Source organism: Salvelinus namaycush, chromosome 41, assembly GCF_016432855.1.
Source record: "Salvelinus namaycush isolate Seneca chromosome 41, SaNama_1.0, whole genome shotgun sequence".
NCBI classification, from domain to species: Eukaryota; Metazoa; Chordata; class Actinopteri; order Salmoniformes; family Salmonidae; genus Salvelinus; species Salvelinus namaycush.
In genome coordinates this window covers 6,338,301-6,358,576 of record NC_052347.1, presented here as the reverse complement: position 1 = coordinate 6,358,576, position 20,276 = coordinate 6,338,301, and the positions used below count along the sequence as shown (strand labels likewise).

Here is a 20,276-nt window from a genome sequence, read left to right as displayed (position 1 = left end):
TGATGTCCTTGCCGTGCCTGAATCCTGGCTTAGGAAGGCAACCAAAAATTCTGACATTTCCATCCCCAACTACAACATTTTCCGCCAAGATAGAACTGCCAAAGGGGGTGGAGTTGCAATCTACTGCAGAGACAGCCTGCAGAGTTCTATCATGCTATCCAGGTCTGTGCCCAAACAGTTCGAGCTTCTACTTTTAAAAGTCCACCTTTCCAGAAATAAGTCTCTCACTGTTGCCGCTTGTTATAGACCCCCCTCAGCCCCCAGCTGTGCCCTGGACACCATATGTGAATTGATTGCCCCCCATTTATCTTCAGAGTTCGTACTGTTAGGTGACCTAAACTGGGATATGCTTAACACCCCGGCCGTCCTACAATCTAAGCTAGATGCCCTCAATCTCACACAAATAATCAATGAACATACCAGGTACAATCCTAAATCCGTAAACACGGGCACCATCATAGATATCATCCTGACCAACCTGCCCTCTAAATACACCTCTGCTGTCTTCAACCAGGAACTCAGCGATCAATGCCTCATTGCCTGCGTCCGTAATGGGTCCGCGGTCAAAAGACCACCCCTCATCACTGTCAAACTCTCCCTAAAACACTTCAGTGAGCAGGTCTTTCTAATCGACCTGGCCCAGGTATCCTGGAAGGATATTGACCTCATTCCGTCAGTAGAGGATCCCTGGTTATTCTTTAAAAGTGTTTTCCTCACCATCTTAAATAAGAATGCCCCATTCAAAAAATGTAGAACTAAGAACAGATATAGCCCGTGGTTCACTCCAGACTTGACTGCCCTTGACCAGCACAAAAACATCCTGTGGCGTAATGCATTAGCATTGAATAGCCCCTGCGATATGCAACTTTTTAGGGAAGTTAGGAACCAATATACACAGGCAAAGGCTAGCTTTTTCAAACAGTCATTTGCATCCTGTAATACAAACTCCAAAAAGTTCTGGGACACTGTAAAGTCCATGGAGAATAAGAGCACCTCCTCCCAGCTGCCTACTGCACTGAGGCTAGGAAACACTGTCACCACCGATAAATCTACGATAATCGAGAATTTCAATAAGCATTTTTCTACGGCTGGCCATGCTTTCCACCTGGCTACCCCTACCCCGGTCAACAGCTCTGCACCCCCCACAGCAACTTGCCCAAGCCTCCCCCATTTCTCCTTCACCCAAATCCATATAGCTGATGTTCTGAAAGAGCTGCAAAATCTGGACCCTACAAATCAGCTGGGCTAGACAGTCTGGACCCTCTCTTTCTAAAATTATCTGCCGCAATTGTTGCAACCCTTATTACTAGCCTGTTCAACCTCGCTTTCGTATCATCTGAGATCCCTAAAGATTGGAAAGCTGCCGTGGTCATCTCCCTCTTCAAAGGGGGAGACACTCTAGACCGAAACTGTTACAGACCTATATCTATCCTACCCTGCATTTCTAAAGTCTTCGAAAGTCAAGTCAACAAACAGATCACCGACCATTTTGAATCCCACCGTACCTTCACAGCTATGCAATCTGGTTTCCGAGCTGGTCATGGGTGCACCTCAGCCACGCTCAAGGTCCTAAACGATATCATAACTGCCATTGATAAAAGACAATACTGTGCAGCCGTCTTCATCGACCTGGCTGAGGCTTTCGACCATGTCAATCGCCACATTCTTATCGACAGACTCAACAGCCTTGGTTTCTCAAATAACTGCCTCGCCTGGTTCACCAACTACTTCTCAGATAGAGTTCAGTGTGTCAAATCGGAGGGCCTATTGTCCGGGCCTCTGGCAGTCTCTATGGGGGTGCCACAGGGTTCAATTCTCGGGTTGACTCTTTTCTCTGTATACATCAATGATGTCGCTCTTGCTGCTGGTGATTCTCTGAACCACCTCTACGCAGACGACACCATTCTGTATACTTCTGGCCCTTCTTTGGACACTGTGTTAACAAATCTCCAGATGAGCTTCAATGCCATACAACTCTCCTTCCGTGGCCTCCAACTGCTCTTAAATCCAAGTAAAATTAAATGCATGCTCTTCAACCGACCGCACCCGCACGCCCGTCTAAAATCACTACTCTGGACGGTTCTGACTTAGAATATGTGGACAACTACAAATACCTAGGTGTCTGGTTAGACTGTAAACTCTCCTTCCAGACTCACATTAAGCATCTCCAATCCAAAATTAAATCTAGAATCGGCTTCCTATTTCACAACAAAGCATCCTTCACTCATGCTGCCAAACATACCCTCGTAAAACTGACTATCCTACCGATCCTTGACTTTGGCGATGTCATTTACAAAATAGCATCCAACACTCTACTCAGCAAATTAGATGTTGTCTATCACAGTGCCATTCGTTTTGTCACCAAAGCCCCATATACTACCCACCACTGCGACCTGTATGCTCTCGTTGGCTGGCCCTTGCTTCATATTCGTCGCCAAACCCACTGGCTCCAGGTCATCTAAGTCTTTTCTAGGTAAATCCTTATCTCAGCTCACTGGTCACCATAGCAGCTCCCACCCATAGCACGCGCTCCAGCAGGTATATTTCACTGGTCATCCACAAAGCCAATTCCCCCTTTGGCCGCCTTTCCTTCCAGTTCTCTGCTGCCAATGACTGGAACGAATTGCAAAAATCACTGAACCTGGAGTCTTATTTCTCCCTCACTAACTTTAAGCATCAGCTGTCAGAGCAGCCTACCGATCATTGCCCCTGTACACAGCCCATCTGTAAATAGCCCACCCAACTACCTCATCCACATATTGTTATTTATTTCTTTGCTCCTTTGCACCCCAGTATCTCTGCACATCTATCACTCCAGTGTTAATTGCTAAATTGTAATTTTTTGCGCCACTATGGTCTATTTATTGCCTTACCTCCCTAATCTTACTACATTTGCACACACTGTATATAGATTTTTGTATTGTGTTATTGACTGTACGTTTGTTTATTCCATGTGTAACTCTGTGTTGTTGTTTGTGTCGCACTGCTTTGCTTTATCTTGGCCATGTCGCATTTGTAAATGAGAACTTGTTCTCAACTGGTTGCTTCTACACCTGCATTGCTTGCTGTTTGGGGTTTTAGGCTGGGTTTCTGTACAGCACTTCGAGATATTAGCTGATGTACGAAGGGCTATATAAAATAAACTTGATTGATTGAACTGGCCTACCTGGTTAAATAAAGGTGAAATAAAAAAATTATTACAAAAATATTATTGCGTTTTCCTGTAATTGCAATTGGTCTTCTTTGCTTGTCTCTGTACATATTTGTGTCTTTTTTTCTCCATTTCTACTGCGGTCTGTGTATAATAAATCTAGTCAGAATGGCACTGGGCTGAGTGTCTGTGCGTGAGAATGATTTGGGTGAAGTAGCCAATGTCTTTTTCATCTTTAGAAGTAATAAAGATGAAACACGAGGGCTGCGGTCTGGACGCTCTGGCGGTCTTTGAAGGGAAGGCCAAGGTAAAGATGAGACAACCGAGGCTTGTACTTGACTAAAGCATAGGGCTGCTACTGCGTGTGTTTGTGTGCGTACGTGTGGATTGTGAAAGTGTGTGTGTGGCTCTGTGTCTGTGCTGCAGATATCCATCTGGGTTGGTCAGCCTTTGCTAACTGAACACATTGTCTGATATCAGTAATATCTCTCAATGTGTCTATTCTGTCAGACAGTAATGTACTTTCTTGACTAACAGAGGATAATATTGTACTGTTTGAGATTAGATCGAGGTCTTTTCGGGGCCATTAAGTGAGTTCACTGGGGTTGACCTATGATGCATCATCATCACGCTATCGTTCACCTCCATAACCAGTGCTTCCTATTGTCGGAGTCCTGCAGTCAACTGACCAAATCACCCTCTAGTGGCCTCATGGTTGGAATGTTATTCGTATTTTTCATAATTTAATAATTAAGAAACATTATTGGAAGAAAAAGGGTGTTTCTGTCAAACTGTTTTGTTATATTTCAGTCTTCTGTGATGCATATAAAGTGTATTATTGGGACGCAAACTCAAGATTTAATACATGTCAGCTCTATATCTGACATGGTACAGGTGTCTTCTTTTTGTTAAGCCCATAACCATGTGTGTGTGAGGTGTCTACTTCTATTTCAAAGTAGATTTGTTTCAGACTACCAAGAAACTGTGTGACCCTGATTCAGCCCACTGCAGTAAAAGGCTAATAGTTGCTCTTGATCAACGTGGTCTCAGGACAATTCGTATTATTCTGTATGTAAATCTGTGACACTCCATTTAGTGTGATATGTTACTTTACGTTAGGTTATATTATGAATGGAATAGCGGTCATACAATATCATACGAATTAGTGGACATATCGTATCATACGTCTTACCTGGTCGTACAATAGCATACAAATTGGATGACACAACTTATCTTCGAGGATGTATAGTATTATACTTCTTTCTCTGAGACCAGGTGGCTTGTTGCGCCATAACAACATGAACTTGATGGAAAGACTTCCAGTCTTGTACATATTTGAGCATTATTAACTCTTGGCTCCTGGACTGGTTATTTGAATCGAAGGAATGTGAAGGTACATAAGCCTGGCGGTTGAATTTTAAAGTCACTGTACATTTGACATCCTTAATATGAAATGTTTTGAGCTCATGTATGACAGGTGTTGTATATACTGTATGTGTGTGTTGAACAGACCAACGACGTAGGTTCCCTTGGTGTCACTTCTGATCTCTGTCTTACCTCTGACTGACACATGGGTCATGTGAAGAACCAGGATGTAGCTTGTTTCACGCCTCTTTGACCATTTGGCTGATTTATTGCCCTTTCCTTCGCTCCCTTTTTCTCTCCTCCATTTTTTCCTGTTAAATTGGAGCCATGAGACAGTCTGCCAGGGTAGTGTTGTGGTCTGAGAGCCAGGTGAAAGGAAAGGTACTTAGATAGGTGGTGGACTGACAGGCGGTGGACTGACACAGTGCGGCTGCAGTGCGTGCACAACAGAGCACAGCAGGCCTGAGTCAGCGCAGTAAGCCTGAAATAGGTTAGGGGCAGTGTAGGTTATGGTGGTCACATGTCTGTTTGTCTGTATGTTTGCAGCCTTCCTCCAACACCACGTCCGCCAGGCACTAAACACAGGACCTTGACTGATTCTAGACTAGGTCGGGATGTTGTTGGACTCTGTTGTTGTGTGTCTGTTTGGGGGGAGATGGGGGTAGTGGGAGGACGACTGGTGAAGTCATCAGGCTGCCATTTGTAGGGAGAGAGAGGAGGAGTTAGAGAGCAGAAACAAGGAGGGAGACATGAAAGGAGAGTGTTTGACAGTGGAAGGAGATCCAGACAGAAATCAAGATAATATGTGAATGTTTTGTTTGGAGCCTCTGGACAGCAACAGCATGTGGTGTCCTGATGATCTCCTTCTTCCTGGTCCAACCAGAGGAAAGAGTTATCTCTCTAATCAATCATGGTCTGACTCTCTGCTCCTCTTCTCCTAACCCTATCGCCTCAGCAGGCTCCTCCTAACCCATACCCCTCAGCCCCTCAGTAGTCTCTGGGTATACGTGGGGCCATTAGCCTACTAACTATTGTTGGTGGCATATAAATTCAACGTGTTTGACAAGATAGAAAATATGTGTGGGACAGTGGCTGTCAGTGTCGTTTAAGATGACAGAGGACAATTTTTATTTCTCATGAGCATGTCCTTATTTCTATTACAGCATATTGGATGACTGTCATTCATATTCCATTCACCCAGTTCAATGTAACAGAGATAGGTTTAGGCTACTACATGATACTTGAATTTTCCCTGTACCCATCATGAAGGTTGCTACAACCTAGCCTATGAATGAAGGTTTACAACGTAGGTGCACACAGGTCGAGAGAAAATGTTGACGTGACACACAGTGACACAAGGACAGACAGCGACACATTCAATACAGCCTTACAGCCTTTCACACGCTTGCCTGCATCTAGTTGATAGGGTGTAATCATTAGTCCAAAAGTTGCAAATTAGAATTTTTATTGGACAAATTCTGGTATGTTTATCCCCGTTTTGTTCCGTTTAAGAAACGTTTTTCAACAGAATCGGCAAAATGAATACACCCCTGATCATGCGTAACACGGTTCACATTCACTGATCAAGTGGCGCTCCCGAGTTGCGCAGTCGTCTAAGACACTGCATCTCAGTGCAAGAGGCATCACTGCAGTACCTGGTTCGAATCCAGGCTGCATCACATCCGTTCGTGTTTGGGTGTCCCATAGGGCGGTGCACAATTGGCCCAACGTTGGCCGGGGTAGGCCGTCATGGTAAATAACAATTTGTTCATAACTGATTTGCCTATTAAATAAAGGTTAAAAAAAAAAGAACAGCCATGTTGTATTCCTTCTCATCAATGACATCAATGCACAGCACATCAGCTGTATGTGACCAGGCCAAAAAATCTTTCCATAACTTCTACACACAGCCTACATCGTTGTCACCATATTAGCTAAAGTAACATAGCTAATAGAACTAATGAGTTAGTAACCTTGCTACAATCATGCAGTAACGTAACGTTACAGTGTAGTCAGTAAGCAGTTACACCGGCGGGCCCCGGTGGCAATAAATTAGTAAAACCAAAAGCTTACCTTGACTTGGAAGAGTTCCAGTGTTGGATAGTCATAGCCAGGTAGCTAACATAGCATCCCTCTGTTTGAGTAGGCTAAACTAGCTAGCTGTATTTGCTAGCTAAGTAAGTGAAACTGAAAGTGGAAAAAAATATGAAATCTCACTCTCTCTCTTGCTTCTCCTACATTTTGGAAGAAATTAATTTGTTCAAAACTGTTCAACTATTGTCTGTCTGTCTCTCTCTTTGAGTCTACATGTTATGCCCTGCAGTGCTAGCTAGCTGTATATTGTGCTTTCAGTACTAGATTAATTCTCTGATCCTTTGATTGGGTCGACAACATGTCAGTTCATGCTGCAAGAGCTCTGATAGGCTGGAGAACGTCCTCTGGAAGTTGTCATAATTACTGTGTAAGTCTATGGAAGGGGGTGAAAGCCATGAGCCTCCTAGGTTTTGTATTGAAGTCAATGTACCCAGAGGAGGACGGAAGCTAGCTGTCCTCCGGCTACACCGTGGTGCTACCCTACAAGAATGCTGTTGAGGCTACTGTAGGCCTTCATTGCAAAATAGTATGTTTTAATCAGTTATTTGGTGACGTTATTATTTTTAGTATAGTTTTATCTAAAAAGGATAACTTTTTAAAAATGTTTCACCATTTATTTCTATTTTTTATGTTTCACAAGCTCCCATCCTCCTTTAAAAATTCAAAATAAAGTTAATATGTATGCTATCCACTATGATTTTTTAAATGACATTGGGGTTAAAATAAGAGGCTTTGAAAAAGCATAGAGGTGCTAAGGTTTGCGGGAGCTCTCCACCAGTGAACAGCATCATGAAATGCTTTGGTGATCAGATTTTGTCAATGTTGTGGTCCTTTTGAAAAAAAGACGACTTCCTCAGTAGCAAGCAAGGTTATACTCACTTCCTCTTTCTCTTTCTCTTTCTCTTTCTTTCTCCCTCTCTCTCAGGTTTGGGGTGCTCCTCTTCATAATATCCTGCTATTACATGGTAGCAAAGACCTGAAGACGAGGTAAGCAGTGTGACCTTCTCCTTTCAGTTTGTTTTACACTGTGTAGATCTCTCATTGGGTCAACTGTCAATGTGCACTATATCTGCGATCCGGGGTTGTGTGTCAGTTAATGTCGTTATAAGTGGGTGGCTCACAAAAGAGTCTCAAGATTCACTTCAATGATAAAGAGTGACTGCTGAAGAAGAAAAAAGCAAAAGGGAGCAACTTTCACTTCCCCTCAGATCTCATTGTGCCGCTGTTGTGGTAAGTACTAGACCGAGGGGAATTATCTTAACCCTCTGGTGGAGTTGACAACTAAGGTGCTAATGGTGGGAACCCGGGCGCCTGGTAAGGTCACAGAGGCTGATGAATTCTGTCAGTCTGTCTGTCTGTCAGTAACCCATCGCTAGACAGAGTTTGCTTACTGGCAACTCCCAGCAACCACAGACACAGATACAGAGCAGCTCCTATGATGATTGATGTGTGTTTGTGTGTGTGTGTGTGTGTGTGTGTGTGTGTGTGTGTGTGTGTGTGTGTGTGTGTGTGTGTGTGTGTGTGTGTGTGTGCGTGCGTGTGCGTGTGTGTGCACAGTAGTGTGTCATTGTGTGGTTTATGTGTCGGGGTGTGTGGTTGCGGGCATGGGGTGGTACAGACTGGCAGTCCTACACTAGTATAGAGCAGGTCAGGATAGACTGGTACAGCACTGTAGAACAGGCTCACAGCTCTTCCTGTATGGTTCCTCTTCGATCGGCTGACAGTAGTCTGCTCATAGCCACCTGCTGATGACTGATGGAGATGACTGACGGAGGTCATTCTGTTACATTTAAATCCACCTCCTAGCTTATGCCACTCCAGCTCAGAACGCATTTAAACCATCTGTCATGCTCTCACAATCGTTTTTTCTTTGTTTGGCAACCTTACAGGTGTAGGATGTTAATTTCACCTTTATTGTCACAGCAAAATAATCCTGCAGCAACAGGATTTGAATGTTTAGTCCATAATGTTGCTTGATTGGTGGTTAGGCTATTAGCTGGCCAAAAGTAGGGTGCAATACTGTTAATATAACCGTTAATAACCGTAAATCACAAAGCTCATCTGCATTTCCACATTTCCAACAAAAGAGTGATCAAATTAAGATCCTACATCTTTACCACAACATACCGGTTTAATACTTAGACACTGAAAGCAGTTAGAAGGCTTGTTGTTGTAGTGAATGGTGGGGGATGTAGCAGTAAGTGGATTGGGGGATGGATGAGTGAAAAAGGTTAAAGATTGAAGTTGTGAGGAGGGCATGCCAGGGCATGGCAGCCAATGGGATGTGGATTTTGTGGGAGTGTGAGCGTAAGCTGATTATATTAGCGTCATGCCCAGAGGCACCCCCCAGGTCACAGAGTTACTGTGTTCTGTTCACCTGGTGCTCTCTCTCTCTGCCTCCTTTTCTCTCTCTCTCTCTCTCTCTCTCTATCACTCTCTCTTTCTCTCTCTCTCTCTCTCTCTCGCTCTCTCTCTCTCTCTCTCTCTCTCTCTCTCTCTCTCTCGCGCTCTCTCTCGCGCTCTCTCTATCACTCTATTTCTGTCTCTATCTCGTTGCTCAGATGAAGGTCATGTTCTATACTGTACCACATCATTCGTTTAAAAATAACCATTTATTGTCCCTGACGAAGTCTTCCCCTACCACTTTCTGTTGTGTTTCTCTCTGTCCGTCTCCTGGTCGTATCTATGTACAAATGTAGGATCTTAATTTGACCAGTATTTTTGCAGCAAAATAAGTCTGCAGCAACAGGATTTGAACGTTTATTCCACAATGTTGCTTGATCAGTGTTTAGGCTATTACCTGGCCAAAATAAGGTTACATGAAAAGTGCAATACTGTTAATATAACCATGTGTTAGTGCAGGTTTTCAGTGAATTTATGTCAATCCTGAAGCTCAAATTCTCAGCAACAAAATAGTGATTAAATTAAGATCCTACACCTGTATGTATAAATGTATTGAGGAGCTTATGGACACTATATAAAGAGCTTTCAATTCCCTCCTACATTGTGTCATACAAAGACATACAGAGACAGAGACATTACTGACACACTCTCTCTCGGAGCTAAGGAACCTGTCTTGTCTATTGTTGACCTTACAGACCTTAGTCAAATAAATATGTCCGATATGTTCCAATATATGAGCTTCACATAATTAAGGCTACTTGGTCTTGTACAATTGAACCAATGACATAATGCAAACCCCAAGCGAAGGAAGTCTGCTGACTTTGCTCCAAGCGAAGAAGGTATTTAACATGTGTATTTGACCCAGATCCTCTCCCTCATGCAGCTGTTGACTCAACACAGAGCAGAATGTTTAGACCCTCAGCTCCTCCAGAGCGAAACAAACTGCCCAACTACAGCTGTCAAACACAACCAGTCCAACCGCTCTGTGGCCGTGTCAGTCAAATACATCATCTGTCTCAAAGAAGCTTCTTTCACTTTTAGTCAACTCAAACTGATGTTCTCCTCTTTTGATTGAAAACCTTCTGTACATTTTCCATGTCACTTCAAATCTGCTCACCCTACTCTCTAATATCTCTCTATTCACTCTCTCTTCAAATCTGCTCCACCCATCCCTCTTCTTTTTTCCTTCCTTCCTTCCTTCCTTCCTTCCTTCCTTCCTTCCTTCCTTCCTTCCTTCCTTCCTTCCTTCCTTCCTTCCTTCCTTCCTTCCTTCCTTCCTTCCTTCCTTCCTTCCTTCCTTCCTTCCTTCCTTCCTTCCTTCCTTCCTTCCTTCCTTCCTTCCTTCCTTCCTTCCTTCCTTCCTTCCTTCCTTCCTTCCTTCCTTCCTTCCTTCCCTCTCTCCCTCTCTCTCTCCCTCTCTCTCTCCCCCTCTTGCCTCCCCCAGGGTGTGTAAGATGGCAGTGTGGATCCAGGCCCAGCAGCTCCAGGGGGATGCGCTGCACCAGATGCAGTCTCTCTATGGACAGCACTTCCCCATCGAGGTGCGCCATTACCTGTCCCAGTGGCTCGAGGGCCAACTCTGGTGAGTGCAGCACAAAGCCCACCACTCTACCTGACAGAAAGACATGCCTCACCCGGTAACCTTCACATTCGGTTCAATCACAGTCACAGTAGTAGCAGGGACCATGGAGGTGTAGTAACCTGAGCGCAATGTATAGTAGCAAGTGTGTAAAGTCACTGTCCCTGTGTATGTGCCTGAGTGAAGGTGTGTGTGTTAGGGAATGCATAGGGGATTAATGGCTACTCTGTTCTGCATGTATGTACATACAGGATATCTCTAAGCGTTCTATATGTCCCTGTGCCAGGGATGTGATCGATCTGGAGAACCCCCAGGAGGAGTTTAAGGCCAAGCGTCTGCTGGACAGCCTGATCCAGGAGCTGCAGAACAAGGCTGAGCATCAGGTGGGAGAGGACGGCTTCCTGCTCAAGATCAAACTGGGACACTACGCCAGCCAGCTCAAGGTGAGACAGATTGAACCAGTAGACGAATCGCCACACAAAGCTAACTAGAGAAAGGTGAGACAGATGGGCAGTACCAGTATGAAGGGGAGAGATACCGCGCACACATACCCAGTGTACGTGAGCGGAGCACAGAGCCAGTGCCCTCACAAAAACCACCACACCTAACCTAACAGTGTTCATAAAGCCAGTATAAACCCAAATAAACTCACAAGGATATGATAACCTTACAGCCAACTATACCAGCTGAATCGTGGTGACTATTATTTCAATTATACTGATACCAAACTCAGCTAAATGTTAGTTATCACAGCCTCATTGGCAACCGGCCCATATCCATAAACCCTAACCCAAAGTACTCCGAAATAAAACAGTACGTGAGAACAGCCTGCTCTGGTCAGTGTGTCTATATGAAGAAAAACAAAAGGTGGACAACACTGGGCTACGGTAACCAGGCAGTGTTCCCTTTTATGATTGAGTGCTTCACTCACGGATCTCAGTGTGTTTGTCTTCACCCTTATTGACAGGGTTCAGAGGAACAAGCTGTCTCTTGTCACCTTCCACGGTGGGAGTAGGAGGCATCTTGTCAACACAACACTGTAGGCCTACAATGCAGTCTTTCAACCCCGCATGGTGCCTTGGTGTGTGTGTGCGTGCGTGAGAGAGGGATTTAGACCTGTGTTTCCCAACTCTCGTCCTTCAGTACCCCCAACAGCACAAATATTTTTTGTAGCCCCGGACAAGCACATCTGATTCAACATGTCAATTAATCATCAAGCCTTCAATGAGTTGAATAAGGTGTTTTTGTCTGGGGCTACAATAAAATGTGTGCTTTTGGGGTTACTTGAGGAACGGAGTTTAAAGAGAGAGAGAAAAGAGAGAAAGGAAGAGAAATGTAGCCAGTGGATGTGAGACCAAGTCGTCTGCACTTGAGAGAAGGATCTCATTAGTCTAATTGGGTTTAGCTAGGCTCAGGGAGTGGGCTTTAGAGCGTTAGCATGCCGCGGCTCGGGAGCGGGCTAAATTGGTCAGTGTTGTGTGCGCGGCCGTGCTGCCAGTCAGCGGCTAACAGGCCTAACACGACAGCACATGTGGTCCTTGTCTTTCAGAGCACGTATGACCGCTGCCCTCTGGAGCTGGTGAGATGCATCAAACACATCCTGTACACGGAGCAGAGGCTAGTCCGAGAGGCCTCTAATGTGAGTATGAAGCACTCTCTCCAACTTCCCACCTACACACACACACACACACACACACACACACACACCCATACATACATGCACATAAACATATGGAAATACCCACATACCTTTTATAAACATTTGCAGACACCCAAACTCTATAAACACCACACAGAGATGTTTAACATAACACAACCAATTGCATGACATTATGGAAATCACAGCCATTGGGGGTCGCTTTGCTGCCACTCTGCCGACATCAAAGGCTGTGTACTCTCAATTTTCCCTCAGACATACGTAAACCTGTTAACAACCACATAAATACATAAATACACACAACGCACACACACACACACACACACACACACACACACACACACACACACACACACACACACACACACACACACACACACACACACACACACACACACACCTAGTCAGAAAACCTTCACAGACACAGATATGTCTCGCTGAAAGATAAACGTTGAATTCCTCATTAACCAGCTGTAGGCCTGGTGGGAGGGTGAAGAAATGTGATATTTTATAACGAGGGTTATAAAACCATAAAGCCGGTGGTCCATAAAACATCTGAATATCAATAAACCCAGTGTTAAATTGATTTCCAGTCCTGCCAGGCTTCTCCTATCGCAGGATTGCATTCCCACCTGTTTATTCAGACTGTCTTCACAGTGCTCACGTCCCCAGCCTTAACAAGCGATAGGCTGTGTGCCCACGATAAGGAAATGCATTTCCCTCTGCACGGTCTCACATGTTCAGTCAGTGGTGATCACTGCTGGTTATGGTCGTTAGGGATTACTGTGGAATAACACAAGCAGGGGTCATTGAGGTTGTGTTAAAGAGGCAATTTCAGGTTCAGTCAGTTTGTGTGTCTTTCTGCTCCATGTAATGATGATGAAATGCTCAACACCACACTAGCTAGTTCCTGCAAATCATCTCAAAGCCAGCGTTGTTTACCGACCCAGCCCTCTCACCTCTCTCTCCTCCCTCTGATTGGCAGTCGAGCTCCCCAGTGGGCGGGATGATGGACAGCATGTCCCAGAAGTACCAGCAGATCAACCAGGCATTCGAGGAGCTGCGCCTGCTGACCCAAGACACAGAGAACGACCTGAGAAAGCTCCAGCACAACCAGGAGTACTTCATCATCCAGTACCAGGAGAGCCTCCGCATCCAGGGTGAGTCAGCCTTGCCCTGGTCCCCCTCCTAGTCACAACACCCTGGGTCATCAACCCCAGCAGCCCTCACCTTTTTAGGGCAGAATGACGCGTGGGTTTGTAGGCGTGTGTGTGTGTGTGTGTGTGTGTGTGTGTGTGGGGTCTGCAAAGTAAAAGACAAGTGTGTTTATGTGAGATTTGCTGACCGCCCCCTCTCCCTCTCCCTCTCCCTCTCCCTCTCCCTCTCCCTCTCCCTCTCCCTCTCCCTCTCCCTCTCCCTCTCTTCGCCTACATGCAGCCCAGTTGACCAGCCTGGTCACACTGCCCCCTGCTGACAGACAGCTGAGGGAGCCCACATTGCTGAGCAAAAGAGCCACCGTGGAGGCCTGGCTCACCCGGGAGGCCAACACACTACAGAAATACAGACTGGTACACTACTTTTTATACTGCATGCACACACATGTACTGAAACACGCACACACACATGTACACACTGGAATGAAGGCGCCAGAGGGGATGGCTGCCGTTTTATTGGTTATTATCCAACCGTGCTGTTTTGTTCGTTTTTTTCGCATTGTTTGTAACTTATTTTGTACATAATGTTGCTGCTACCGTCTCTTATGACCAAAAAGAGCTTCTGGACATCAGAACAGCGATTACTCACCTCGAATTGGATGGAAGAATTTTTCTTTAATGAGTCAGACGGGAAGGATATACTCCGAACACCCGAACAGGCCCTCATCCCCGTCATTCACTGGAGAAAGAAACGGCGATTTTGCGGAAAGAGATTGGGGAGGATTGTGAGGATCAGGTGACAAGTGGCTAATCTGCCTTTGCCATCAGTACTGTTAGCTAACGTTCAATCGCTGGAAAATAAATGGGACGAACTGAAAGCTCGTATATCCTACCAACGGGAAATTAAAAACTGTAATATCTTATGTTTCACTGAGTCGTGGCTGAACGGCGATATTAATAACATACAGCTGGCGGGTTATACACTCTATCGGCAGGATAAAACAGCAGCCTCTGGTAAGACACGGGGCGGGAGCATATTTGTGAACAACAGCTGGTGCACGATATCTAAGGATGTCTCAAGGTTTTTCTCGCCTGAGGTATCTCTTGATTAGCTATCTACCTAGAGAGTTTTCATCTCTATTTTTCGTAGCTGTCTATATACCACCACAGACCGATACTGGCACTGAAACCGCACTCAATGAGCTGTATACCTCCATAAGCAAACAGGAAAACGCTCATCCAGAGGCGGCGCTCCTACTGGCCGGGGACTTTAATGCAGGGAAACTTAAGTCAGTCTTACCTTATTTCTATCAGCATGTTAAATGTGCAACCAGAGGGAAAAAACTCTAGACCATCTTTACTCCACACACAGCTCTCCCTCGCCCAGACGTGTACAAAGCTCTCCCTCGCCCTCTGTTTGGCAAATCTGACCATAATTCTATCCTCCTGATTCCTGCTTACAAGCAAAAATTAAAGCAGGAAGCACCAGTGACTCGTTCTATAAAAAAGTGGTCAGATGAAGCAGATGCTAAACTACAGGACTATTTTCCTAGCACAGACTGGAATATGTTCTTGGATTCTTCCGATGGCATTGAGGAGTACACCACATCAGTCACTGGCTTCATCAATAAGTGCATAGATGATGTCGTCCCCACAGTGACTATACGTACATACCCCTACCAGAAGCCATAGATTACAGGTAACATTCGCAATGCGCTAAAGGGTAGAGCTGCCGCTTTCAAGGAGCGGGACTCTAACCCGGAAGCTTATAAGAAATCCCGCTATGCCCTCCGACAAACCATCAAACAGGCAAAGCATCAATACAGGACTAAGATCAAATCGTACTACACCAGCTCCGACGCTCGTCGGATGTGGTAGGGCTTGTAAACTATTACAGACTACAAAGGGAAGCACAGGCAAGTAACACTGAAACATGCATGAGAGCATCAGCTGTTCCGGACGACTGTGTGATCACGCTCTCCGCAGCCGATGTGAGTGAGACCTTTAAACAGGTCAACATTCACAAGGCCGCAGGGCCAGACAGATTACCAGGACGTGTACTCCGAGCATGTGCTGACCAACTGGCAAGTGTCTTCACTGACATTTTCAACCTCTCCCTGTCTGAGTCTATAATACCAACATGTTTCAAGCAGACCACCATAGTCCCTGTGCCCAAGAACACTAAAGTAACACTCACGTCTGTAGCCATGAAATGCTTTGAAAGGCTGGTCATGGCTCACATCAACACCATTATCCCAGAAACCCTAGAACCACTCCAATTTGCATACCGCCCCAACAGATCCACAGATGATGCAATCTCTATTGCACTCCACACTGCCCTTTTACACTTGGACAAAAGGAACACCTATGTGAGAATGCTATTCATTGACTACAGCTCAGCGTTCAACACCACAGTGCCCGCAAAGGGCATCACTAAGCTAAGGACCCTGGGACTAAACACCTCCCTCTGCAACTGGATCCTGGACTGCCTCACCGGCCGCCCCCAGGTGGTAAGGGTAGGTAACAACACATCCGCCACGCTGATCCTCAACACGGGGGCCGCTCAGGGGTGCGTGCTCAGTCCCCTCCTATACTCCCTGGTCACTCATGACTGCACGGCCAGGCACGACTCCAACACCATCATTAAGTTTGCCGATGACACAACAGTGGTAGGCCTGATCACCAACAACGATGAGACAGCCTATAGGGAGGAGATAAGAGACCTGACCATGTGGTACAAGGACAACAGCCTCTCCCTCAACATGATCAAGACAAAGGAGATGATTGTGGACGACAGGAAAAGGAGGACCGAGCATGTCCCCATTCTCATCGACGGGGCTGGAGTAGAGCAGGTTGAGAGCTTCAAGTTCCTTGGTGTCCACATCACCAACAAATAACATGGTCCAAGCACACCAAGACTGTCATGAAAAGGGCACGACAAAACCTATTCCCCCGAGGGAGACTAAAAAGATTTGGCATGGGTCCTCAGATCCTCAAAAGGTTTTACAGCTGCACCTTCGAGAGCATCCTGATGGGTTGCATCACTGCCTGGTATGGTAAGTGCTCGTCCTCGGACCGCAAGGCACTACAGAGGGTAGTGCGTACTGTCCAGTACATCACCGGGGCCAAGCTTCCTGACATCCAGGACCTCTATACCAGGCGGTGTCAGAGGAAGGCCCTAAAAATTGTCAAAGACTCCAGCCACCCTAGTCATAGACTGTTCTCTCTGCTACCGCACGGCAAGCGGTACCGGAGCGCCAAATCTAGGTCCAAGAGGCTTCTAAACAGCTTCTACCCCCAAGCCATAAGACTCCTGAACATCTAATCAAATGGCTACCCATACTATTTGCATTGCCCCCTCCCCCCTCTTCTATGCTGCTGCTAATCTCTGCTGTTTTCAATCAAGATCTCAGCGATCACTGCCTCATTGCCTGCATCCGTAATGGGTCTGCAGTCAAACGACCACCCCTCATCACTGTCAAACGCTCCCTAAAACACTTCAGCGAGCAGGCCTTTCTAATCGACCTGGCCCGGGTATCCTGGAAGGATATTGACCTCATCCCGTCAGTAGAGGATGCCTGGGTATTCTTTAAAAGTGCCTTCCGGGGCCTCCCGGGTGGCGCAGTGGTCTAGGGCACTGCATCGCAGTGCTAGCTGCGCCACCAGAGTCTCTGGGTTCGCGCCCAGGCTCTGTCGCAGCCGGCCGCGACCGGGAGGTCCGTGGGGCGACGCACAATTGGGCTAGCGTCGTCCGGGTTAGGGAGGGTTTGGCCGGTAGGGATATCCTTGTCTCATCGCGCTCCAGCGACTCCTGTGGCGGGCCGGGCGCAGTGCGCGCTAACCAAGGGGGCCAGGTGCACGGTGTTTCCTCCGACACATTGGTGCGGCTGGCTTCCGGGTTGGAGGCGCGCTGTGTTAAGAAGCAGTGCGGCTTGGTTGGGTTGTGCTTCGGAGGACGCGTGGCTTTCGACCTTCGTCTCTCCCGAGCCCGTACGGGAGTTGTAGCGATGAGACAAGATAGTAATTACTAGCGATTGGATACCACGAAAATTGGGGAGAAAAGGGGATTAAAAAAAAAAAAAAAAAAAGGTGCCTTCCTCACCATCTTAAATAAGCATGCCCCATTCAGAAAAAATTGAACCAGGAACAGATATAGCCCTTGGTTCTCTCCAGACCTGACTGCCCTTGACCAGCACAAAAACATCCTGTGGCGTTCTGCATTAGCATCGAATAGCCCCCGTGATATGAAACTTTTCAGGGACGTTAGGAACCAATATACACAGGCAGTTAGGAAAGCTAAGGCTAGCTTTTTCAAGCAGAAATTTGCATCCTGTAGCACAAACTCCAAAAAGTTCTGGGACACTGCAAAGTCCATGGAGAATAAGAGCACCTCCTCCCAGCTGCCCACTGCACTGAGGCTAGGAAACACTGTCACCACCGATAAATCCACTATAATTGAGAATTTCAATAAGCATTTTTCTACGGCTGGCCATGCTTTCCACCTGGCTACCCCTACCCCGATCAACAGCCCTCCACTCCCCACAGCAACTCTCCCAAGCCTCCCCAATTTCTCCTTCACCCAAGTCCAGATAGCTGATGTTCTGAAAGAGCTGCAAAATCTGGACCCCTACAAATCAGCCGGGCTAGACAATCTGGACTCTCTCTTTCTAAAATTATCTGCCGAAATTGTTGCAACCCCTATCACCAGCCTGTTCAACCTCTGTTTCGTATTGTCTGAGATTCCCAAACTATTGTCTGAGATTCCCAAACCCAAACTGCTATAGACCTATATCTATCCTACCCTGCCTTTCTCAGGTCTTCAAAAGCCAAGTTAACAAACAGATTACCGACCATTTCAAATCTCACCGTACCTTCTCAGCTATGCAATCTGGTTTCAGAGCTGGTCATGGGTGCACCTGAGCCACGCTCAAGGTCCTAAACAATAACATAACCGCTATCAATAAGAGACATTACTGTGCAGCCGTATTCATCGACTTGGCCAAGGCTTTCGACTCTGTCAAACACCACATTCTCATCGGCAGACTCAACAGCTTTGGTTTCTCAAATGATTTCCTCGCCTGGTTCACCAACTACTTCTCTGATAGAGCAGTGTGTCAAATCGGAGGGCCTGTTGTCCGGGCCTCTGGCAGTCTCTATGGCGGTGCCACAGGGTTCAATTCTCGGGCAGACTCTCTTCTCTGTATACATCAATGTCTACGCAGACGACACCATTCTGTATACCTCTGGCCCTTCTTTGGACACTGTGTTAACTAACCTCCAGAAGAGCTTCAATGCCATACAACTCTCCTTCCGTGGCCTCCAACTGCTCTTAAATGCAAGTAAAACTAAATGCATGCTCTTCAACCGATCGCTGCCCACACCTGCCTGCCCGTCCAGCATCACTACTCTGGACGGATCTGACTTAGAATATGTGGACAACTACAAATACTTAGGTGTCTGGTTAGACTGTAAACTCTTCTTCCAGACTCACATTACGCATCTCCAATCCAAAATTAAATCTAGAATCGGCTTTCTATTTCGCAACAAAGCATCCTTCACTCATGCTGCCAAACATACCCTCGTAAAACTGACCATCCTACCGATCCTCGTCCTCAACAAATTGGATGCAGTCTATCACAGTGCCATCCGTTTTGTCACCAAAGCCCCATATACTACCCACTACTGCGACTTGTACTTCTCGTTGGCTGGCCCTCGCTTCATACTCGTCGCCAAACCCACTGGCTCCAGGTTATCTACAAGTCTCTGCTAGGTAAAGCCCAGCCTTATCTCAGCTCACTGGTCACCATAGAAGCACCCACCCGTAGCAAGCGCTCCAGCAGGTATATCTCACTGGCCACCCCCAAAGCCAATTCTTCCTTTGGCCGCCTTTCCTTCCAGTTCTCTGCTGCCAATGACTGGAACGAACTCCAAAAATCACTGAAGCTGGAGACTCATATCTCCCTCACTAGCTTTAAGCACCAGCTGTCAGAGCAGCTCACAGATCACTGCACCTGTACATAGCCCATCTGTAAATAGCCCATCCAACTACCTCATCCCCATACTGTATTTATTTATTTATCTTGCTCCTTTGCACCCCAGTATCTCTACTTGCACATTCATATGTACATACCATTCCAGTGTTTAATTGCTATATTGTAATTACTTTGCCACCATGGCCTATTTATTACCTTACCTCCCTTATCCTACCTCATTTGCATGTTCTGTATATAGACTTTTTCTACTGTATTATTGACTGTATGTTTGTTTATTCCATGTGTAACTCTGTGTTGTTGTATGTGTCGAACTGCTTTGCTTTATCTTGGCCAGGTCGCAGTTGTAAATGAGAACTTGTTCTCAACTGGCCTACCTGGTTAAATAAAGGTGAAATAAAATTTAAAAAAAATATATCTATACATAGTCACTATAATAACTCTACCTACATGTACATATTACCTCAATTACCTCGACACCGGTGCCCCCGCACATTGACTCTGTACAGGTACCCCCTGTATATAGCCCCGCTATTGTTATTTACCTCTGCTCTTTAATTACTTGTTATTCTTATCTTTTACTTTATTTAGGTATATTCTTAAAACTGCATTGTTGGTTAAGGTCTTGTAAGTAAGCATTTCACTGTAAGGTTGTATTTGGCGCATGTGACAAATACAGTTTGATTTGATTTGACACTACATGATTACAAACTGGAAGTGAACTGCAGTAGGATAATATTTGTCATTATTTAAAGCCATGAAGACAGGAGAGGAAATGTAGGCTCAGAACTCTGGAGGGATCTCATGCCTTCAGGGTATAAAAGCTGGGGATGTATATTGATTGGAGAAAATGTATTACGTGTAATATATTGGCACCTTCTTA

General features: G+C 45.9%; 1 protein-coding gene across 1 annotated transcript in view; it reads left to right on the top strand.

Moving 5' to 3' along the window:
- LOC120034058 (signal transducer and activator of transcription 5B-like) overlaps positions 1 to 20,276 on the top strand; it is an 88,263-nt gene that overhangs the window by 47,398 nt on the left and 20,589 nt on the right. Inside the window, exons 2-7 of the mRNA XM_038980469.1 lie at positions 7,536 to 7,597; positions 10,458 to 10,595; positions 10,879 to 11,035; positions 12,142 to 12,231; positions 13,235 to 13,409; positions 13,687 to 13,817. Of these exons, the coding sequence (XP_038836397.1) occupies positions 7,536 to 7,597; positions 10,458 to 10,595; positions 10,879 to 11,035; positions 12,142 to 12,231; positions 13,235 to 13,409; positions 13,687 to 13,817 (753 nt within the window). The remainder of the gene's footprint in view (positions 1 to 7,535; positions 7,598 to 10,457; positions 10,596 to 10,878; positions 11,036 to 12,141; positions 12,232 to 13,234; positions 13,410 to 13,686; positions 13,818 to 20,276) is intronic.